At 47.2% G+C, this 24,330-nt stretch overlaps 1 protein-coding gene across 1 annotated transcript; it reads left to right on the plus strand.

Moving 5' to 3' along the window:
* Positions 1–223: 223 nt before the first annotated feature.
* SSTR5 (somatostatin receptor 5) lies at positions 224–1,336 on the plus strand. The gene has a single exon (XM_009807590.2). The coding sequence runs from the start codon at positions 224–226 to the stop codon at positions 1,334–1,336; it is 1,113 nt and encodes a 370-aa protein (XP_009805892.1).
* Positions 1,337–24,330: the final 22,994 nt, after the last annotated feature.

The following is a 24,330-nucleotide window of genomic DNA, read 5'->3' on the forward strand; positions in this document are numbered from 1 at the left end:
CTCTGTTCAGGCATTGATCTCATCACATGTGCTGACTGCATAATTCAAACACAAATTCTGGCTATAAAGAGAAAACTAAATGATGTGTAAAACTTAGTCTACTTTGAATTCACTCTTTCTTTCTCTCTTTTTCTTCCTTTTTTTTTTTTTTCTTTCTAGGAACAAGATGCCCATGAAGTTTAATCTCTCTTAGCCTTAAAAGAAAAACTGAGGCATAAAAGTTATGGATCCTTTATACTTTTCCAACACATTTAGCACAGAAGCTAGTTCTAGCGATGTGAATTCCTCACTGCTGACAAATGTGACAGAGAATGGGACGCTCTCAGAGCAGCCCTCATTCAAATACATCCACAAAGTCCTGATTCCCATCTGTTACCTCCTTGTATGTGCAGTCGGACTCAGTGGCAACACATTGGTCATTTATGTGGTTTTGCGCTATGCCAAGATGAAAACCGTCACCAACATATACATCTTGAATTTAGCTGTTGCCGACGTGCTCTTCATGCTGGGCCTGCCCTTCCTGGCCACCCAGAACGCCATCTCCTATTGGCCTTTTGGCTCCTTTTTGTGCAGGCTCGTTATGACTGTAGACGGTATTAACCAATTCACTAGTATTTTTTGTTTGACTGTGATGAGCATGGACCGCTACCTGGCAGTAGTTCATCCCATTAAATCAACCAAGTGGAGACGTCCCAGGGTGGCCAAGCTCATCAGCGTGACTGTCTGGACATTCTCATTCTTGGTGGTGCTTCCAGTCATCATCTTTTCGGATGTGCAGGAAGACTTTCACACCTGCAACATGAACTGGCCAGAGCCCGTCAACATCTGGTCAGCAGCGTTCATCATTTACACCTCGGTCCTTGGTTTTTTTGGTCCTTTGTTGGTGATCTGTCTCTGCTACTTGCTGATCGTGATTAAGGTCAAATCTTCGGGGATCCGAGTTGGGTCTACGAGGCGCAGGAGATCAGAGAGGAAGGTGACCAGGATGGTGGTGATCATTGTGGTGGTCTTTGTGTTTTGCTGGCTCCCATTTTACATGATGAACATTGTCAATTTAATATTTATACTGCCAGAAGACCCTGTGTTGGTAGGGGTGTACTTCTTTGTGGTGGTCCTGTCCTATGCAAACAGCTGTGCCAACCCCATTCTTTATGGATTTCTTTCTGACAACTTCAAGCAGAGTTTTCAGAAAGTCCTTTGCCTCCGGAAGGGCAATGGTGTAGAGGATGGTGACCCCATTGAACACAGGCAAGAGAACAGCAGCCGCTTGCAGGAATCAATGTTAACCCAGAGAAATATTGAATTCAATGGACATATGCAGACTAGCAAGGTCTAAGGGCATGGTTTGGTACTGCAAAGCACTTGTAGACCTGGAGAACTTGGGAACTTAAAAGAGGGATGAATTCATAGCAAAGCTAAAATCTGGAGACCCACACGCTCAAATAAATGTACATAGACTTGTCGTCACTCCCCTCCCTTTCCCATCTAAAAGTGTTATAGGCTATACTGGGCTGTGTGAAGCTCTTACGGTGTTTTAGCGAAGTCGGACGTGTGCTACCACTTTCTGTACTCTGGAGAACTGATTTACTGGTACACACTGCCGGCTTTGTACTGCTCTAGTGATGCAAAACAACACTAAACCTGTTTTAACTACCTTATTAAGCTGAGTTTATGGCTGCTTTGCACTGTTGGGATCAGCTCACAGCAGAAAACAGCTCAGATAATACCTTTGGAAGTCTTCAAGGGGATCTCTTAAAAGAAAAACACTATTTCTTAAGAGGAAGTTTCATACAAAAAAGGCCACAGCACTGATCTTAGAATTGTGTATGAGCCATGGTTATAAAGTGCTGTGGAGTCCATTTGCATTGTTTTACTGTCATTAACCCATATAAGAGATTCATAGTACTCGGGAATCTTTCAAACACAGTAAGAAAGAATAAAAACAAGACTAGGAAAACATTGTTGAAAGGATTCAATGTATTCATAATACTTTCACATTCTAAACCAAACTGCATATAAAATGTAATGTAACCACATTATTATTATGTAAGTGATGATGATCGTGAAGTCCTGGAAAGCTGTTGTGTATATTTATTGGTTCTGAATGTAAGTATGGACGTGAATATAAACTGTATTTTCAGAAATTAAAACAAGTTCAATCCCCCTCTGACTATCCATTTCGTGGCTTTGCCAAGCACTGTCAGGCACCGCACAAAAAAGATACAGCTGAGTCTTCGATGCTTAAATCATCATAGGTGCAATATAGTTTAGTGTGGTAGGGCCAAGTACAGGGACCTGTGGGGCTCTGCCCTGCTCAGACACCAGAAGGAAAGTCACTGCACCTCATGGTGCTTGGGAGCTCAGGAGATAAATGGGGATCAAATGACTAATGTGAGTCCATATAGCAGGATGGGGGGAGCAAGGAACAGCACCCAGACCCGATTCCTGCCTCTTCTCTGATCCAAGCTACTTGCACTGTAAAGTGAGGACTCTTTATACAGGACAAGGAAGAAAGCAAATTAGATATTTGTTTTAATCCAGGCAGAAACCATTTATTCTCTTTAGAAATTGCTTTCCACCACCACTGCCACCCACACAGGTCAAACAGTCCTTCTGTAAGCAAATTTATTTGTATATAATAGCAAGCAGGGCAGGGGATACAAAAGGAGAGGGCATCTCAGCTGTCCTTCCAACCTTTGGTGACCTTCTACAGCGTCTCTAAGGGACGTGGCTGAGCCCCGGCACCAGCAGTAAATATCAGCCTGGCATTTGTACAAGGAAGGCAGATTATTCAAATAACTCTAAACAGAGCATGATGCTGACATGGTTCCTCCCTGGAGTGCAACCCAGAGAAGGGTGGACAAGAGTGATTAGAGGGAGAGACCCCGTGTTGAAATTACTGAAGATTTTGGGGGTGGCAGCCTTCAAAAGTGAGGTCCAGGTTGCAGTCCTTTCACCCTTACAGCTCTGCAAAAGCTCAGCAAGTTCCGCGGAGGAGCCTGAAGATGTTGTTTCAAAGCCAAGTTACCGTTATCAGCCAGTCCACGGCAGCTTGTTTCCATGAGTCCTTTTGACCGAGGCCTTCAGGACTGCCTGGGAACAGAGACCTGTTGCTTCTCTTAACTGTCCTTCTCAGGAGATTGTCATTCCCAGTCCAAAACATGTCCTGACATGCACCACTCAAAATCTACTCACGTGTTAGGTCACCCATGCCATAAGGGGCTAAAAGCAGGTCTAATTTGTTAAGGCATGTGGCCCTATGGTATGCAAATACTTCTTAAAATGCTCTGCAGGAGGAGAAGTTAAATCCCTGCCCAGAGAACTTGTCATTGGGCTTCTTGACAGGCTAAAACTGACCCTGCATCTATCCGTCTTTCTATCAGCCCTAGCAGGCAACCTCCTTTTTGGATTTGTGATCATACCTGAGATATTTCTAACTGACGTCTATCTTAGCTGGGAAAAGCATGTGTTTCTGTTCAGTGATATATATTCTGGCCTACCATGGGTGGGTCTCAACCAGCCCATACATCTATCTTCTCTTCAACAACCACAGTGGAGGAATGAAAACAAGCTCCCGGGAGGCTGAAAACAGAGTGAAACCTGTCCATCCTCGCAGGCTGGTCCAGGAAAACACTGTGCATCTGCAAATACAAACAGCAAAATTGTGTTATGTCCAAAAAATCAGCCTGGGGTGAGAGGTAGGGCTTACTACAGGGAGGTCCCGTGGTAGACCATAGACCTGCAACCGTCTGCGTATGAAGAATGGAGAAAGCAGGACAGCAGCCAGAGTAAAACATGGTTTGTCCTGTAGGCTGACTCCAGCCAGCAGGACCTGTGTCTGGGGGTGGGCAGAGCCTTCGCTCCCCCCCAAGGGCGTCCCCTTTCAGCTGTGCAGGGGGAGACCAGACCTGCCGCATGACCATCAGCCCTGAGGACCAAGGACACCAGGCAGGGTGATAGCCTGAGCTAAAACCACTCAGGCCTTAAAACTACTTACTCCTGATGCAACTATTTAGCGTGAACTCATAGGATGGACCGATTCCTAAATAAGTTCTTGTTCCTACCCACTGTTGCTGTGTACGTATGCACCATGTTCCTTCTTCGTGCCATCATACGTGGCCTCACTCACATTCCCCAAGCACAAGAGCGCACGAACTCACCAGATACAATGAGAGACAATTGCAGGATGTATCCAGAGCCCGGTCCCTGGCTTGGGCCATTAGTAGGTACACTTAGGCTTCTCGCAGTAGCAGGCTGTAGCTCACCTTCCATACACCTGCGCTATACCACAGCCGTTAATTCAAAATCACAGCACAACCAGGTTTACATTGATTAATTAAGTCATGCAATATCTATTATTTCCGGAATTATCAGACTGTTCCAGGCATAAATCAACTCTCTTATCAGTTCTTGAGACACGTGGAGTAATTAGTGCAGGCCTTTATGTCATCTCTGCCAACTCCATCTGCCTCCAGTTGATTAGCCAGAAGTTCTTCTCCAGTGACAGAATTAGAAAAACCCATTTTAGTTCACAGATCATTTTGCAAGCAGCAGTAATAATTAATGCTCTCACAGAGGGAGGGTGCCCTGTGTGCGCAGCATCAGTAGCTTTGCAGCAGTGCAGGGATGCAGAATTCGAGTCAAAGTGTGTTGCTGAGTACATCTATGCCATTGGCCTGATCCTCTGGAGCAGCTGAGCTCTTAAGCACAGGGAAAATTAGCAGAATGAAGAAACCAGAGGGTTTTTCACAATAGCAGCAAAGCTGAACAAGGCTGGTTGCTCTCACCAGCTATATGCTATATTAGTATTTGCTATGGAAGTAGCAAGACACAGTTATGAGCGGAGAATAGCTGAAATGCCAGGGCGAGATTCAGGAATTTGCCCGTGAGGCTGTGAGACTCTGCCTAAGTCACTTCACCCCTTATACATCAGTTTCTGTACCTGTAAAACTGGGAAGAACGGTACTGACCTCTGTCACACGGCATTCAGGGCTGAAAGTCAGCACCAAAAAAAAAACCAACCCCTTATAATTTGCTGGCTCCTACCTATGTGCTTGGAGCTCCGTATAAATCAGAGCTGGCAGTCCTGGAGATAGCCTATGCATCGGGGACCAGAGGGGAAGGGTGTCATTGCTGCCAGTCCTCACTAGCGTTTTCCTAAGGCTGCCTGAGAGAAGAGCTGCCTGGGTTTCTCAGTCTTCATTTGTAAGAGAAATCATTTCACTTGGGGATTATGAAGGATTCCTGATAAACTTGAAGCAAATGCACACAACAGCCTCGAAACCAGCAGTCCAACAGGAACCTTTGATGCGCTTGGGAGTGGCAGCACCCCCAACGGAATTAAAATGTGCAAGGAACAACAGTCTCATACTTAGCCTTTTATATTTTAAAATAAGTTTATGGGGGGGCAGAGACCTATGTATGATGCAGAGAGGTTGTGAGGTGGATACCGGTTTGCCAGAAGGCTGCTCAGAATAGAGACGGAGGAATCTGGAGTCAGACAAAGCCATCTGTGGACTCAGAGTGGCGGTTTGAGGACAGAGGGTAGACAGCAAGCTCAAAATGTCCCTCCAGACATTTCACCCCAGGATCGGACACCCCTTTCAGACATCTTTCAGACTGAGGCGTATCAGACCCACGGGGACTGTGTGAGTGTTACTGTAACACAAAAATAAAAACACGTTGCTAGAATAAGTCACGCACCTAGAGATTAAGCAATATAATGAGAAGCAGATGGAAGAATAAACTCCAAACCCAAAGAAAATAAAAAACCTTCTCAGTGGATTAGGTGAGAACACAGAAGGAGGGAATAATACTCACAAGACCAACACGAGTAAAAATTGGCAGAGTTGAAATATCGATGATTTCTGGGTAACTTCTTATTTTCTCTTCAGGGAAAAAGCTAATATTCATCTCAAACCTCTCTGAGCATGGGAGAGAGCTAAAGAGGTGTGATAAATGAAGATCCAGAGTTTTATTGCTCTGTCACGTTAATCTGGTGCAGTATCAGGAGACACCAGTGTAGCAATAATCTGGTGCATTAGGGATACTCTGTTTTTCTTTCCGTGATGATTTTATAACATGCTGGAAAGAAAAGCCAACAGCATTTCATGCCAAGATGCTTTATAAACATTAATATTGTGCTAACAAAAGCATCATCTTTTACCACAGAGGAAGAGTTTTAGTGCAAACTATAAGCTCTTTGTGTACTCAGTGAAATTTCTCTGTTCTTTTCTCTGACTCAAAGTCAGGTCAGCGTGTATTGTGTAGAGTTACCATGCTCTAGTCATCTGCCGTGGTCTTCAGGCTTACGCTGCAGAGATCGTCTTCACTTTCCTCTGATAAAACATTTTGGACAAAGTATACAATTTATGCATCGAATGAAGCAAACCCCAAAATTGTTTGCATATTTTCTGGGTCTTAAAAAGTCTTTTTTTTTTTCCCCGAGTAATCTGGCTGTTGCTATGATGATAACTCCTAGGTCCCTCCCCTGCTGTGAAAAGCCTGCCCAAGCCCACCTGGCCGGGCTGGTGTCTCAGCCCCCAGCTCATCTCCCGGGTGGCAGCACTGTCCCCTCGGGGACACAGAGGCTTCAGCCCCCTGGGACATGGGGGCTGCTCCGCCGGCATGTCCAGGCTAGCCCTGGAGCTTACTCCTACATCAAGACTGAACAGAAGCCAGACAAATCAGTGCTGATTTCAGTGTGAAATCACGTTCGCAGCCCATGATGAAGGGTTATACCTTGCTAATCACCCATTTTTTTCGATGGCCCATTTGATGCTCTGACCACAAGTGACAAGTGGTCGGAAAGACACAAAGGATGCTGAAAAGCATGATCTATCTGCTGATCAAGCCAGGGATCCTCTTTCCCTTGATTTCAAAGGAAACTGGTCTTGATAAAGCACTGAAGATTAACTCCTTGCAGGAAAGAATGGCACCAAACGTGCAAAAACCCAGAAGTGTCTGAATTTCTTTCTGATTCCTCTCTGGACTTACAGCAGGGGAGCAGGACTTGGCTGCTATTAATTTGCCATGAAAAAATAAAGAAAACATTTTAGAAATGTGTGCAACATTTACCCATGAGATTGAAAAAGCTTTCCATTAGGCTAATGACTGATTTGTTTTCTAATTTAAAAAGAATCAAGCTGATTTTATTTACTAAGCAGACAGTAATGGTCACGCTCCAGTGAATGAATAAATGTGCATTTCAGAAGGAATTCTTGTTTTGCAAACACATTTAATTTAATGCAATATAGTCCATAAAAACAGGGGAACTGATGAGGAAGGGATGACTCTGTCCTATCATGCACTCTCCGTGAAGAAAAGATGGGCTTGTGCTTACGGAGTCAACTTAGGACTCCACAGACCTTGGTTCAGTTCCTAATTTTAACATTACAACTTTGTTTGATGTGAGGTAGGCTGTGATTCCCCAAGTTTTCCGCCTGTAAAACTAACCCAGTGCTTCCTTTCTCACACCTTTCCTGCACGGCAGAGGTACTTGAAAGTCCCATCACAATGCATGTGTTTGGTGCCAGGACCATGGAGTTTCCATCGGTTTTGTCAAAGTCTTGCAGGAACAGTTGCTTTTTATGAAAAGGGTAAGTTCTGGTGCATTGATTTTGTGTCTCTTTGACATAAGTCTCCTTTCCCTTAGTCAGGTGGGGGGGTTGCTGGTAAAAGCTGTGCTAGATGGACAATCAGGTGGCTCTCGTTGACAATGCGTCTCCAGAAAATGTGCAGCTTGCTCTGTGCGCTGCCAGCCTTCTTGTCATTACCCTCTCCAAGAGGGACCACTTTGAAAGAAGATTTTGTTTCAGTGTGGCTCTCTTGGGGCAAAGAGGAATGAACAGATCACACAAACCAGGCCGTGATGGACCATCAAACACGTTAACACACCGTCCATCAGTGGCACAGCCAGGATGATGGTGCTGGGCCATGCCAAGCAATACCCCCATGAAACCTGGGTAAGGACTCAGTGTCACAGATATCAGCCATGTGTAATACTCGACAGCCACAATGTAGATTAGGCAGATGGTATATGAGTCAGCTAACTTTTGCCAGCGCTGAGGGTTTATATATATGTGTGTGGTAGGAGTAATATTCTTACTTCATGGAGAAAATGCAGGTGATTTGTACACAGTGACAGAAGAGGAGGAATGAAATCTGGGTAAAGCCTTGGGAAATCACATCTCTGAAGCACATGAAGGAGCATTTCAGCATACAGCATGAAGTAGGGTCTTTGACATCCTGAATGCTGAAATAGGAATGAAACCCAGGCTGCTGGAGCCTGTCAGTCCTTCTGTAGTCAGACTTCCCCTTGAGATATGCTCTGTCTTATCTGTCGTGATCCATGTTCGATCGCACTCAGCCTCGTCTGCAATTTCCCTCCCTATCTCTGAGCCATGGGCATATTTCCTGCCCTCCGAGCAGGCCTACGTGAGCAGGGTGTTGCTGTGCTTTGCGTGTTGAGGCATTTCATTCAGACCGCCTCAAATGTACTAAACTTGTCTGAATTAAAATTAAAAAGAAAAATGAATCCTTTCTTTCCTCCTCCCAGCAAATCGCCAGCATAGCCAGGCACTTTTGGCTTTTATAAGAGGTTTTGCATCCAATGTCAATGCCGGTTTTACTCTTCAGCAGCCTGTTTGGAGCTTTGCTACCATCCCGTCTGTCCGAGCAAGATAACTCTCACCAAGAGGGCCATAGTACCGGAGACCTTTGGCGGGTGAGTTATCAACCTGCATCTGCCAGGTTGTACTGGTGACTAATTTCAAAGCACAGCTGGTGGAAGGATTCTGCCAGCACTTTATAATCAACCATGCCTTATCTAAATAGTATTGACTGGTTTTATTCTCTGCCGGTTGCTAATGACTGGCAAATAAATGACTGACTGCGCTATGAAAATACAGAAAGGATTACAAAGTGGCAGCATGATCTGTGAGAAATATGTCGTTTCTGTTGCTAAAATAACATAAAAAAGGCAGGGAATTGTTTATGCCAAATTTTTAATATAAATTTAAAAATGAGGCACACTCCTAATTTAGATTAGAGCAGAGTCTCTGGTTAAATAGATTGAGCAGAGGACGCGGCAGGTTTTCAGCCGGACCGACTCATCTTTCTCTCAACCCAGGTATGCCTGAAAAATAGGGGGCTGCTCCTTATCACAGGAGGCCAAACTGTGCTTTCTCCTTGAGACAATCCAGAGTCACTCTGCACAAACCAACGGTCCTTGGGATGTCACTAGAAGTAAAGTGTGACCAGCCTTAACGACCATCATCGGCTCTCCTGGTCTACAGCGAACATCATCCCTCCTGCTGTTAATGTGGTTTGCTGTGGTACAGCAGCTGGAAAAGGTGTTGTGTCATTGCTCTGGGTGCAACCCAATCCCCTGCTTTGGACAAGTCTTGTTTTGCAAGAAGAGTGTCCACACCGTCCTGCTCAGTGTAACATGACTGTTGCTATTGGGCCAACTCTGGAATTGCTGGTGCCGTAAGCTCAAATTTCTGTGGACTGAGTTGGAGGAGATGCAATACTGCAAAACAAGATATGTGATGGTTTGGACCCCCCCAACATCCAGAGTTCTTCTGGCTGTCTGATGCACTTTCTCTCCTTACGGACGTAAAACACAGCGAGGAAAAAAAATCTAAGCTGAAAGGGTTGAGTCTTGCTCTGGCTAGACCTCAAGGCAGGGCTCACAGCAACTTCACTGGTGGCTGCGAACAGCAGGAGTTGCTGGCATGCATTCACTGAGGAGCAAGATTGAACTTGCGCTGGAGCCCAGGCGCAGGAAGATGATGTTTTCTTTACATGGCACAGTCCCTCTTACCTTAAAGGAATCAGGAGTGTGCTGGAGAGGAAGAGAAGCAGAGATGAGCTTGGTCCCAGCCTTGCTTTGGTGCCTTTCAGTGAGTTACAACAGCTGCAAATTGTCCCCAACTGTGGCACTGAGGTGACAATCAGGAAAATAGAAGCTGACAGCGGATAATGACTCTTTAGACGTCAAAAAGCTGCAAGTATCAAACAACTCACATCATAGCAAAGCTGAAGCCTTTTAACTAACGCCAGGGACATTGTAAGTACCTGGTTTCGGGGGCGGGCTGCTGGCGAGAGGGGGCTGTGATGCCTCCTCCGTGCAGACCTTTCCCTGCCACCGCGACCTCTTTGCCTTTCAGGCATTTCGGTGAAGGCCAAAGGTACCGGACATGATCAATGACTGTCTCTTTTCATTTGGCAGAAGGGTGACAGTGAATAAACACTATCTGCAATTAGGTCATCCCTTTAATGAATTAAACGGTTAAGGAAACAATTAAGAGAAGGAAGCTTGGTTTGAGGAGTGCAAGAACTGAGATGTGGAGGTCCATCTCTGGCTGGGTCACTCTTGCCAGCTGATGCTTCTGATCGAAGAAATTATGCATAACTTGATGAGGGACAAAAGGGCTTGCAAAATTAAAGGGATGGCAGCAACGAGCAGGGCCATGTCTGCAATGATGGATGAAGGGGGGAGAGTGTTCTGGGACAAAGGGAAGGTTCTTGCAGATATTTTCAGCTGTTGGGACCAAGGAAGAAATCCTTTCAGATCCAGCTGCAATCCAGTGCAATACTGGCAAGAAACCTGGCTTTACACCTTTCCCCCATGATCTAGTTTCCAGCCAGATGAAAAATAAAAAGAGGACTTTGACCCAATCTAGTCATTTCCCACGCTGGGTGGTGGGGGGTCAGGACCCCTCCTATAAGCTCAGGCATGGGAGATGACTGTAAAAATTCAAGCCTGGGGCAGTCAGGTAAGCTAAGAGCTGGGCTTCAGGACTACCTGCTAAAGCAGGCTTCCAAAGGCTGCCCAGTTAGGAAGGGAAATAGATTATTCATTTTTCTTTTCCCCCACAATGACAGAACAAAAGAGAACATATTTCTTCTCCTTGGCCACCATTAACCGTTTCAAGCTGAGCCACAGCTTTGAAATGCCCCTGTCCAGCCTAAAGGCATTTGTATGCAGCCGTTGTTCTCTTCAGCCTTTCGCTCCACTGCAAGCAAGATTTATGCTCTGAAGGATGATGAGAAGGGGCATATTATTAATCATGAAATCCATCATCTATCCCAAGAACCTGATGGAAGAGGTCCCACTGAGATGCTAACACTGTATTTGCCAACTCCCAAGATTGCTCCCAGGAGCCTGGCCGATTCGCCTTCACCGACTGGCAAAGCACCGGCGTGTGAAGTGTCTGCCTGCACTGAACACACCTGCAATAGCAGAAGGACAGGGCTGACCTGCTGGGACTGCAGCCCCATGGCCACTTGGGCCACCTACAGCTGCCAAGAAGTTGGCCTCGGTCCCACCTCACCTGCCTGTCTCTGGTTGGCAGTGGGGTGATGCAGCTCCCTGCTGCTGTAGCAGCTCAGGTGAGCCCTCCCTGACCCATTTCAGCCCACATCAAACCAGTTAGCAAATACTTCTGGCTGAAACACTCACCTGGGCTCAAACGGGCTCGCGGGTTTTGCACGGCTTTTTTTTGTGTGTGTTATTCTCCATGTCTAGCAATTGATAATTCAGTGCTTTCACATCTCTTGCGTTACACAGTAATGGTGATGGATAGCCACTCTTTCCCCCACCCCCATTTGGGGTTTTGTTTGGGTTTTTTTTTTTAACCCGTTTCTGAATATTTTCTTGTTTCTCTTCCTTTTGAACATGCGCTAGAGTTTGGCTGAACGATCAAAGGTGGTGTAGTCAGTGCACGGTGAATTAAGCTCTGTCCTCAGGTTATGTCCATGCAAATCAAGAGCAGCAGGAAAACTATCTTAGACTTTCAAGAAAGGAGAATTTGGCCCTGAGGTCAGTGAAGGGGAGTCAATCACAGGAATTTTAGCAAAGATCTTTGGTTTTGCGACTTGGAGGACTCATGGTCTGGCACTAACTTGGGTGCTAAGTCTATCCAAATAGGTAAGGTAAACACAGATGGGGCCATCCCATGAGGCTTCAGCTGACAGAGATAATATGATTGCACCCAGAAGGAGGTGTAACAGGAAAAGACAGAGGTGCAAACTGGTCTGGCATCATTGTATCACCCTATCAAAACCCTAAATTAGCCGTCATGCCAGTACAGCCATGTAAATCAAGCTTGGCTGGCCCATGGCAGCAGTTTTACATTGCTGGTCAATATTAATGTAAGTACGGATTTAATGCACTATTTTTCACTAATATTAGTGAAAAGCCAGCTGGTACTGAGCCTGCTCATTGCCGTAGTGCCTGCGCACCAAGAATAGTGCTCCTTCGTGCTGGGAGCTGCACAAAGGCAGAGTGGGGCCCCTGCGCAGCAGGTGATGGAAGAAGCAGGACACCCCAGGAGAGCAGAGCGGTGTTGCTGTGTCTGTGCGCTTAGCCAACATAAAAAAGGATTTGGTTTTTACCTGAAAAAGATGTAAATGAGAGAGCATGGGATGTGGGATGGCAGCGAGACAGGCAGTTCTGAGGAATCCTGCGGCTTGTACGCGTTTCAGGTTTTCATCGCTTTCTTCTCTGTCTCCACACAGCTTGTGATTAACATCAGTAACCTTCCGTCAGCTCATTCCGTATGTGCATAGTTTATGATGAGGCATGTCTTGAGATTCTAGGTAACAAAACAAAAATGACTAAAGCCCTCTGCCTCACAACTCTATCGCGAGGGGGCTATTGTCCACAGAGATTTGTGAGAGTTGGGGCGGTGGTGTGGGAGCCAATATTTTAACAATCCCCACCTTCTCGTGAGGACGTTTGCGGACTTCAGGATTTGACTCATGGGCTGCAACTCAGTTGTCATTTTGGGATGTGTCCCCCTTACTCCAGCATCCCCCCTGGTGCATGCCTGCCTTTGCCTGCCCACTCCTCCCGCAGTGCTTCCCTGCACCCTGGCCCTAAATTCTTTCTCCCTCCCATTCCCTGCCTCGTGATCCTGGATTTTGCTGCTCTGTAGGGAGAATAGGTGCCCATGTTGTAATTTTTTCCCAGCCCCTGCTGCTGCCTCCTGCCTGGCCCCAAGTTGTGCTCTCCTACACCTCATCTGCACTGTTCTCGCCTAAAAATCCCCCAAACAGCCTGTCCCTCCTGTTTTCTCTGATGCATTTCTCTGACTTCTAGCAAGACAGGGGGGTTGCGGCATCTGGGCACCAGATTTGGGGCAGGGGAGGCAATCCTTCCCCGCCGGCATTGCTAGAGTGAGCACTTGGATGCCGAAGGTGGTGTTACGTGGTTCTAGATGCTCACAAGTGGGAACTGAATTTGCAAACCCCTGAGTTTTGGTCTGGTTTTTGGTGTATATACCCAGCAGTGAAACCACAGACAGCTCAGCATCCACAGGAGACATCTGGAGAGTGCAGTGTGCGGCTGGCCAGATGACGCCTGAAAATCCAGCTCAGAGGGAGCCACAGGGCTGTTTCACTGGCATCGGTGTATAACTGCTTGTGGATTTTACCACCCACTTATCCTGGCTTGATTTATGAATTCAGTCAGGAACATCTTCTGCCTCGGAAAGAAAAAGGACTTTAATAAATGAAGATGTATGGGCAAGAATTAAAACCTGGCATTGCATTAGCAGAGCAAAGATTATTTCTCTCCTTCCTCTGTAGAATTTGATCATATTTGGAATTAACCAAGAAAAGTTTTATCTGAAGGGAATAGCGAGACACCTGAAAAATAGCCTGATAAAACTGAGATCAAAGCAGGGAATGCAGAAGTCGTGTCTGCCCCGTGCCCTTGTGCATGCATGGGTGCTGGCTCCGTCTGTCCAACCCTTGGCGGGGCTGCCCCCCTCTAAGCCGCAGTCTGAGGCAGGGGTGAGACCTGTCTGGCAAATCAGGCAGTAGTTGTGCTTGTGTGCCAGCATTCCTAATTTTGCCATCCTTCCTACCGGCAATCACGGCCCTCGGGGGAGCGTCAGAAATCAATTGGCCGACCAGCCATCTCCCTGTCAACCCAAAGTGTGGAGCTTTATTCCAAACCTGCTGTTGCCTGAGCTTTGAGTGCGCAACACAGTTGGGAAAACAGCTGCCTGTGCAAGGGCTGAAAGCATGTTTTGGGGAACAAGAGGAAGAAAACCGCTTTTTCCCCCTTTTAATGTTTGCCTTCTAACAGAATAGAGAAATATAAGCAGGGTTCCCTCCGGCATAGCAATGCACCTGATACCATCCGCTATTGCAGGAAGGAAACTCATTCTTGCGTTATCCTAATGGTGGAAACTGTCTGCCCCCCTTTGATTCACTTTCAGCCCTGTTTCCTCTGGTCCCAAGTCAACATTAATCTTAATTATGTCTCAGCTAACAAGCCTCTAAGAGTTTATGAAACAGGCTTTTGTGTTCCCTAATTGAAAATCTCAGCGCAAAGCGTTTCAGCGCTGCTTCTGACCCGCACACTGCTTTGACAAATTGCTACGAGAGGCTGGCGGAGGGGAGAGGGGACGGGGGCACCGTTCCTAACGCCGCCATTTTGCTCGCCAGCTGCTGCTGCGTCTGCGAGGGGAGCTGATGGGGAGAGCTGGGAAGTCGGTCTCAAACACAATGGTCCTCTAGGGAGGACAGCGGTACCTGAAACGCCAGTCGTGGAAATGCCTGACGTACACGCACAGCAGCATGCGATCGTTAAATGTCTCTAAAAAAGAAAGGCAGGACTGCCAGGGACCATGCGTGGGTTGGAGGGCTCTTCACAGCACAAAACGTGCCCCAGATCCTGTAGTTCCTGGCAGGAGCAGTAAGGTCCTGCAGGGAGCTCAGGTCTTTCTTCTAGGGACAGGAGACTTTTTTTCTTGATTGCACTTGCTTTGCCTTTCCTTCAGGTCAGACCCCGTCTGACCCACAGGCATTCCCACACCTCCCTTTATGGTTGGGCTCGATGATCTTAAAGGTCTTTTCCGACCTATGATTCCCCCAGCTCCATCATCTCTCCCGCACCTTTGACCTTTTGTTCTTCTGTTCTTCTCATCCTTGGATCTACGTACTACAAGAATTTGCAGAGAAGGTTGGTCTGAAGAGGTATCCTTTTGGGCCCTGGTTTTGAACAGGGGCCAGACCTACCCCACCTCTGCTCCCACTACCCCTGGGTCAGGATTGGGATGGCAGTTGCCGGAAAATAGATGTTTCAGCGAGCAGCCTGCCTGCCAACATTTTCGTTGATAATGTTGCAATGCATCATATTTAATGAGCAAATTTAGGAAAGCTTTCAATGCATCAATTTTCAGATAAGACAGCCAAATGACCTTTCCAACAAACAACTGCCTGGGGAATTCGGTTTCATAACAATAAAGCAGTTCAGTGTAAATTTGGCAGCTCTTTTCCTGGCCCAGGGCTTTTTTTCTGGGAGCAGCTCTGCTCCTCACAGGTCTCCTCCGTGGCTCCTGCAGACCATCTTCCCCGGTGCCGTGCAGCCGCTGCCCCGCGGGATTCTCACCTCATCCCAAGAAGACTTTTCTCAGCCTTGAGTCGTGCCTTCAAAAGCCCCACTCGCTCTTTCTCCAAAGCCTATACGCTGCTCTTCGGGAGACACGGGTTTCCCCAGCAGCTCGGCGGTGGATTTCTGAGGAGCCAGGCAAGCTGACAGCATCTCTGAACACATTCCATCAAAACATGCCATGCTTTGACAAAGACTGACATATTCAGATGAAAACTGTCCTCCCAGCCAGCCATTCCCGGAAAGCAAGAGACAGAAGTGACACTCCCCAATGCAGTTATTTTTTTTACACATTTCAAATCCAGTCACTAAGCGTGAGGGACTGACTGACATTTTTAATACCTCGACAGACAATTCTTCAAATTAAAACTTCCTATTCAGCTTTAAATACTCCTTTCTTGGCCAACCCTTTGATTCATCAAAGTATTACAAATGTTAGCTCTCCTACTGCGCTTCTGAAAACAAACACCCACCTGCACATGAAGGTCAAGGAAACCTTACCCCTGCCTATCTGACCTTCATAACATTGCAAAATATATTTGCTTGTTGCCATTTCTGTTTAAGTCCCCAGTTATGAATACTCATTGAGATTCATGCAGACCTCTCAATAAACAGATTCTCAACTGCTGGATACCAAAGTGCTTTGCTGAAGTATGTGTGCAAAAGTAAAAGAAGCAACAGCTGGGATAAAGGAGCAGCTTTCTAAGTGTATCACTTTTTATTCCAATAAAAACAGGTGTAAGTGAGGGGGAAAAGTTGCATATTCAGTTTGTAGAAGTGGCATTTGCAGAACGCAACAATTCCAAATGGCAGCTTCCAGGTGCATATCTCAGAGGGGTCAGGAATGACCTGGGATTAACGTGCTTCTCCGGTGACGTCTGGCCTCCTGGCTTTCAGTGGGGTCACCTCCACTGGCATCCAGATCTCTCTCTGGTTGCTCTCTGACGGGGGCAATACCCAGGCATGTATCTGAATTGGGGCCTGAGGCAGGAGTATATCCAGAGACCAATGGATTTACACTGGAGTAAGACCAGAGCCTTATTTTCACTCCTTCCCTCTTTAAGTTGCAGCTAAATGTAGTCTAACTTCCAAAATCAATGTTGCTTATATGTGCCTTAATGCCAACCTCCCTGGGACTACCACAAGCCTAAGAGACCATCTGTTAAAAGCAGATCTCCGTTCCCCGAGGCTTTGGGTGCTGGTGGCCCCAGGGACTGGGTTATCACGGGCATCCAAATGTTCCCTGTGATGCATGGTCCCGGCACAGCCTCGATACATGAAGCAGCATCCTTAAAAACTGCAAGCCCCTATTTCTAGCATGTACAAAAGCTGCCTTTCCCCCGGTCCTCCTAACATTACCTTCTGCAACCAGAAAGAAGGCAAAAGTTGCTCATTTTATACTCCTGTGGTTTGTTCCCGGAACAGCTTATCCAGCTCCACCATCTCGGTTACCCGAAATGTCTTAGTTGGTCACCTCAACCTGCACTTTGTTTTCATGTCACATTTATTCCTGCACATTTTTGTATTGTTTGAATAACTCCATCTAAATCCAGCCTTGTTGCTATGAGATGCATGATGCTCTGGGGTTTCTGTGTTCTCTCTCTCTTTCCTGCTGTAATCTCGTAACACTTAATCCTCTGTATCTCTTCATCTTTCCCTGAAAAATCACTAAAGGTGAAAGCTTTCTCTACTTGCTCTCTTACCATCTATATCTTGAGCCTTTAAGCTCCCCATCCAGGTTTCTAACCTCGAGCACTGAGTCATGCCAAACATCAGATGTGTCCTGTTCCCTTAGCCTACTCTCCATTTCCTAGCATGAACCTTCAGAGCTGCTGTAGTGTTTCATTTTTTTCCAACATGGGTAATGAAAAAGCAATAGCCCTTAAAAGAAGTGGGTGCTACAGGGGATGTACAGTCCTGTCCTCTGGTGATGTGAGGTTAGGTGATGTAAGGCCAACAGATAAGTTTGCATCTGAATTTGACTCGACAGCCCCTGTGCTGCAGATGTACACACAGCACAGCCCCGGACCTGCAGCATGGCCGTGGTCTGGGAATTACCGTCAGGGACAAGTGTTTCACTAAACCTTTTCATATAGTTAGGCTGTCCCTCTGCCAGGCAGTCTAAGGTGCAAAATGTGGATCTGGGTTTTATATTCCTTGTGCAAGTGAAGAGTGTTTGGGTGGGAGGTCCAGGTGTGCAGCCATCACTGGTCCAGGGCGTCTGCCATCAGCTTCCCCGCCTCAAAAATCCAGAGGAAGATTTTGGGCTTCCCCTCCCAGTGCCCCAGGGGCAAGTCCCACCACATCTTTCTGAGGAGAGTCTGGGGAAAAATATTTTTTCCCTCCAAAGGTCTCTATTAAGTCATGCTTCTCCTGGCTTTTCCCAGCATAACATCCTCTTGCCTTCTTGAAATTTGAAATAGAAGTGTGTTGCATCCCTACCCTGGGAGTTAACAGCATGCCCAGAGAGCACAAACAAAACCAGGGTGGAGACGAAGGGCTCTGAGCAGCACCACGTCGAAGGTCCAAGGCTTCAGGAGGTCATTTCACCATCTCTCCAGCAGACAGCACCTCTCAGTCTGTGTTTGGCCGTCATGGGTACCTAGCCCACGAACCTATAGCCACCACAAAATAATGACAAGTGGGATCAACGGAAACATATTTACTCACATTAATAACATGCCGCATTGCGCGGGCTCTTCCTACCAGTCTCAGATTGACGCGAATGAGTCGTGGCCGTCACTAACACTTCGGGGCTGCAGCAGCTCCGCACAACAGGAGAGCTCGTGCATGTCGCACCCTGACTTCTCTGCAAAACTGCTGCTTCAAACAAGCGGAACAAAGACAGGCAGCACACGCCAGAGCGGTGTCATGTCACGAGCAGAAATGCTGGCTCTGAAGAGATGTGATGACAGTAGCTCCCATGGGCGGGGGGAATTAATTGTGCGGCTTCCCGAATTAATGCGATCATTCTGCTTTCTTGTTTGCGCCGCTATTAAGCCTCACACCACAGGCTGTGTTCGCTTTCTGTAGCCACATGTGTGAATCCAATCCCATATGCCAGGTGATAGACAGAGGTCTGATGGGCCTCACACCTCAGTCTTGCAAATATTTTATTTTCTGGCGTTCATGTGCCTGACTACTCCAGACAGGAATCAGCACAGCAAAGTGTCATTCACATGGAATAAATTCACGTCACCAAATTCTATTTGGATTTCTCCAACACCTGTAAAATCTTATGTGGGGGAAATGCAATTGCATCACATTTCTGACCTGATGGAGCCATGATATAGATGTGGAGCTGAGCTGGAACATGTAGACCGAGCCAAGCAATGTGAATGGGGGGTTTCTGCACCCCTGAAATGGACGGGTTTATTGGCAGGGCAACATCAACCCTGCCTCCTAGTCTGGGTTCCTTGATCAGGTTCTGCAATGCCAGCAACCAGCATGATAGATACCAGCTAAAACTAGCATGAATTTAGTCTCAAATCACTTCAGGCAGTTCATTTAGGTGAAAGCCACCGCTGTGAAAAAAGTCAGAGCAGTTTATGAGCCACTTACATCTCACGATGACGGACCTGATGCTGGCTGGCTGCACGGGGGTGGATTTCATCCTTTGTGAATCCCTCGAGAAATTTTCCAATAAGATACTAAAACACCTCCATATTGTTCAGTGAGCAGCAGCCAGCATTGTCAGAGATGCGCTTAGCAAAGAGCATTTGCAATTTCCAGAGAGCACAAAAAAAGAGTGTGGAAGATGGAAGTGTATGAAAAGCCCATACATGAAGTTGTTTCTCTTCCTTTTTTCCCCCTTTTCCAACCATCCTCCTTACCCAACCCTTAAAAGGTGCAACCTGAAAGCTGAGGCTGATCCTAATCATCTAATTAAAATGCTGAAAAATGTCAAAGCACAGCATATCCTGTGCATCAAGATGAAAAAAATACAATATTCTCAAGATTTTTGACCATCCATCTCCAGCTCTGATTCACTCTGGGACTGGGGAGATCTCAGCTTGAGGAAGGTGGTGATAAATCATAAAAAGTAACTGAGATGCGTATGACGCATAGCTGAGATGTTTAAATTCAGTCTGGCTGAGACAGAGCAGAGCGTGCAGTTGACCCTGGCCGGTGGCTTGGGGTACGTACGTGTCACCCAGGCCATGCTGGGCACTGGATGCTGTGGCAGCTCAGCTGGCCCAGCCTGGAAGGTGCTGCTGGTCCAGGGATGGGTTGCGGGTGAGCAGAAAGCCTGTATTTCATGGGACACTTCTCAATAGGTACTAGCTACATTATATTTCAATGTGACAAAACCAGAAAAGAAAAATGAGGGTTCTGCAAAATTTAGTTAAGAATTCCTCTGAACTGATTTCTTGATGTCGCACCGGTTAACCAGGCTTGGGACAGCTCGGCACAGACCCGCACTTCTCACTTGGGCTCAAGTCAGCATCAGGAATAACCTGTGCTGTGGTCACCTGGGCTTAGCCGAATGGGAGTGGGGGCGTGAATTACGCTGTGAATGTTCTGGTTTGGACACTATTTTTTGGTATTTTCACCAATAAATCAGTATAGCCTCTTTTGTGTCAAATACATCATTTTAGCCATATGGGATATTTTGTCCTGTTCGGCTGCACCACAGGTCTGAGTCTTAATAGTAATAAAGACTAAAATTCGCTGTCATTGCTAAGTTCTCGTGAGTGTAAGCATCAAGGCGAGGAGCACAATAGGAGCTTGCATATGCAGGCTTTCACTGATACTTTTCCAGTCAAACTGAATTTCAGAGGGAAATGAAAACACAAATTGTGACACTTGACAATTTAGCAAGTGTCATTTCCAGTGAGTAACAATCACAGCAAGTTCAAGAAGCCTGAAAGAAACTCTTCCCGCAGCACAAGGCTGGGGAAGTACCGCTTTGCTCTGCGGCTTGTGGCGTGCTATCACACCTGGAATTCTCTAAGGGCCGTTTTCAAGTAGTTCTTTGCATCAGGACTTGCTGTGCACAAGCCACTTTGCACAAAAAGCGATGCTATATTTAATTCGGTTACAAGTGCGAACACACAAACAAACTCCTTTTACTCAGCAACTGGCTGAGGCTGCAAGCCAGTAGCAGGGGTACGAGATTACAGGACCCTTCCTGAGGATCCAAAAGAGATCCCAGGCAGAGATGAATTCTGTAATTAACTTCAATAATAGCAGGATTCTATTCAACTCATAAATCACTTTGGAACAATATTTTATCTAGTGCCACAGGGTATTGTTCAGTGTGAAACTAAAAGCATTTGGGGAATTTTATATTGAGTGCCATGGCTCTTTTTGCATTTTAAAGACCTAATACTTGGCTTGCAAAGCCATTCTGCCTCTGACGAATGCCACCTAATAATAAAATCTTTCGGTCTTTTCCTTTTCACTAGTTTAGCGAAGAGACAGGCCATGAGTCGGTGCAGTAATTCAGAGGCTGTTGCTCTGCTGCAGGTTCAGCCTGTGGCACCGTCACAGCTTTTTCAACTTCACACGAGAGGGGCAGCCCCAACTGCACCGTGAGACAACGGCTCCTCACAGAATCACCAAATCACAGAATCACTAAGGTTGGAAAAGACCTGTAAGATCATCAAGTCCAACCACCAACCCAACCCCCCCATGCCCATTAAACCATGTCCCGCAGTGCCACGTCCACACGTTCCTTGAACACCTCCAGGGATGGTGACTCCACCACCTCCCTGGGCAGCCTCTGCCAGTGCTTCACCACTCTCTCTGCAAAGAAATTTTTCCTCATATCCAGCCTAAACCTCCCCTGGCACAACTTGAGGTCATTTCCTCTCGTCCTGTCACCTCCTGCCACAGGTGAACAAGCCACAGCAAAACGGGAGGGATGCCTGTGCCGCTGCCGATCTTGGGGAGAGATCACCTAGTTGTTATTTATCCTGCCCACCACAGGGTCATCCCGAGATGCTGAGGGTTGACTTTCAGCCACCCAGTTCCCAATGAAGGCAGTGGGTGCTGAGAGGCTAAATCGCTTTGCATGGGCGAAGAGCATTGCAGGCCATATGAAGCGGGTGAACTGCTTTGCCCAGAGCCTCAGGGGGGAAGCAGCTTTTTGGCTTGGCGGAGTACATGGTATCTGTCAGCTCTGAACACCCACTGCTTTCTTCCCCAAAGCCCCTAACAAATGACATCGCCAGTAATTAAGTGGCATTAGCGGTTTTATGGCTGATAAATTGTAACTGCTATTCTTAATGAACAGAGAGACTCAATTAGATGAGGTTAATATACCAAATAAACACTTATTTGCTCCACTTCAGAATCATCCAAGATGAAACACCCCGGGAGATACTGAGCACAAAATACAGCCCCACCAGAGACACTGGTAACGGAATGTTTGCTAAGGTACAAACCATTAGGAGACCTGTCACTAAAAACCTGAAACCCCCAGGACACAATAACTTGAATCATCTCCAGTAACGGGCCAGGTCTGATCGGTACAGGCAGTGCTGGCTCTACAACCCAGGCTCCATGAATTTGCTAAATTCAGGCCAGGTTCCCACTACCTGCTTCATTTTACTTCATTCTGGTCTCAGGGGTATAGCTAGGGGAACGACTGACTGGGGATTATGTTGGGTTGAGTCATAACTTCTTCAGATATTTTAGCTGTGTAAGCTGCACCAGCCTCCACAAACGGGAGCAGGGCTGGGGAGGAATCCTTGCCGAAATCCTGAGTGCACCAATGCCCTTTCTTAGCTCTGATCCGCCTTCACTTTGGCTCTTCAGAGCACTAAGCTCTTCTGTTTCTTAATGAAATCATTTAATACGTTAGCTGCTCAGGTCTGTTTTAAGTGTCCCTGTTTTAGCACGGCGGAGAGCAACTAAAGTCACGTCCACCGTTAGAGCAAAGGTTGCGCAAGGAACCTCTGTGACTCAACGTGGTTGTTGCAGCATCCCAAATTAAATGTGCCTGGTAGGTTTTTTCACGTTTCCTCCATTACATACTCCTCCCAGCCCTGTATTTCCATTCCCAGGAGAGCAGCAAGGCTTACTCTCTCTGCAACGTATAATAAAGCCAAGGCATGCAGCACCGCTGCCAAATGGGCACAGAAAACATGGCAGGAGAGAGCAAGGAGGAGCCGGCATCCGCATCACCTATCCCAGCAGCTCCTTTTGTATTTTCTTAGATCTTAAAAATAGCAGACGACAAGTCTTGCACACAGCGAGCATCACCGCGGCAGTGTTACGCTGCTGTCAGCTCATTTCTCCACCCTGGGGAGCAACTGCCATTAGCGTGTGGTCTGAGGGAGCATTTCCTATGGAGAGGAGCAGGTTTCAGGGCCAGAACCTGTGTTTGTTGACAGTTGTGCGTTTTCAAAGCTTTTTACTGACGTTTGGAAGTCTTGGCATTTTCCTTCCCTCTGGAGCACGTTCTGAGCTTTTCCCTCCTTGATTTTACCCAGGACTGAAAGCAAAAATGATGGTGACTCCTGCCCAGGCCACTTCAGAGAAATTCTTATCAGTGGGATCCAGGCACCGCAAATAAGAGTGGCAGACCCCCAAAAAGCAGGCAGACACTGCTTAATTCCCTGGATGCTAATGCTTGTCCGGACCTGTCATCCGAGATCTACACCACAGTGTGTGATTTACACTCCACTGTACAGGTGCCTTTTCAATCAACGGGAGAGTGAGAATTCTGCCTTAAAAGGGATGAAAAGCACGGACAGAGAAGGAGAAGGAAGAATGACCTTGTCGAGTAATTGATTTGCATTCTTCCTTGCTTGGAAACAGGGTGATGCGATTCCCTGGGTAGGCGCAGGCAGCGTGGCGCTGGCCCTTTGCATTAGCAAAAAACTGAACCCAGCAGCAATTCGTGTTCCCTGCAACAGAAGTTTTGCTCCTTCAATGGCCTTTCGGTGGCAAAGGCAGGAGGAGATCCGCCACTTGCTCACACTGCAGCATTCAGGTCCCTGAGCCAGCAAAAATGTATCTGCTCCCCCCACGACCGAGGGAGGAAGCAGTTTCTTTGTGAGTTGGCTTTAATGTAATTTTCCCTGGAAGAAAGGAGTGCAAATAGCATTAGGTTGTCATGCCCAATGTATGGCAGCAATTCTCGGGGTGCCCAGATCCTCTGCAGCAGCTTTTGGCTGGAGCATGAAGTGCAGCTGCCGTCAAGAAAACATCCCCCTGATTTCGGAGAGGGGAAGCAAAGCCCAGAGGGGCTCCACCAGCTCATCCTCCCTGGTTGCCAGTCCCTGAGCTGCAGCCAGCGCTGGCAGAGGGGACAGAGCTCTGCCCGCCTTTCTGTGGCCAAATCCAGCACTGGGAGGAGACAAATAACCGGCTCTGAGCTTTCCCCACAAGAAGATAGGGCCTGCCCCATCCTAGTCACCCAGTGTGTGAACTCTTGTACCTGGGGACTTCTAACTGAAGACCTGGTTAGGCAGAAAGCATATAAAATCTCACAAAACTGGGCAAAGAAAAGGTGCCGAGGAGCCAGGTAGCGTGAACTGGCAGAGAGAACATGCTGGTTTGCAGATGCTGCTGCTTGGACCTTTGCCATGAAAGCTAAAACCACCATGGCAAAGGTGGGGGCAGGAGGAGAAAGAGGCATCACCAGCCTTTGGCAGGGACAGTCACGGTGCACAGCGTGGAGCAAGAGGAGGGAACCCCCCCGCCATGTCCCACCTCTCCCTGAGCAAGTGATGGGGGAGAGCTTGGGGGGTCCTCAGCCCGTCCTGGGGCTCCCCTTGCTGCTCTGGCTGGAGACACAGCCCAACGGTTTGGGAAATGCCATTCCCAACCTCCGACCCAGGTGGATGGAAGGACAGGGCTGGGGAAGCCGCCGCTGTCTGCAGAGCATGTGCAGGCCAAAGTCTCCAGCTTTTTAGCTATGTATTGCTCCCTGGCCTGTAAGTGGTTTCTATTTGTTTTAACACTTTCCT

Source organism: Gavia stellata, chromosome 18 (genome assembly GCF_030936135.1).
Source record: "Gavia stellata isolate bGavSte3 chromosome 18, bGavSte3.hap2, whole genome shotgun sequence".
In the NCBI taxonomy this organism is placed as follows: domain Eukaryota; kingdom Metazoa; phylum Chordata; class Aves; order Gaviiformes; family Gaviidae; genus Gavia; species Gavia stellata.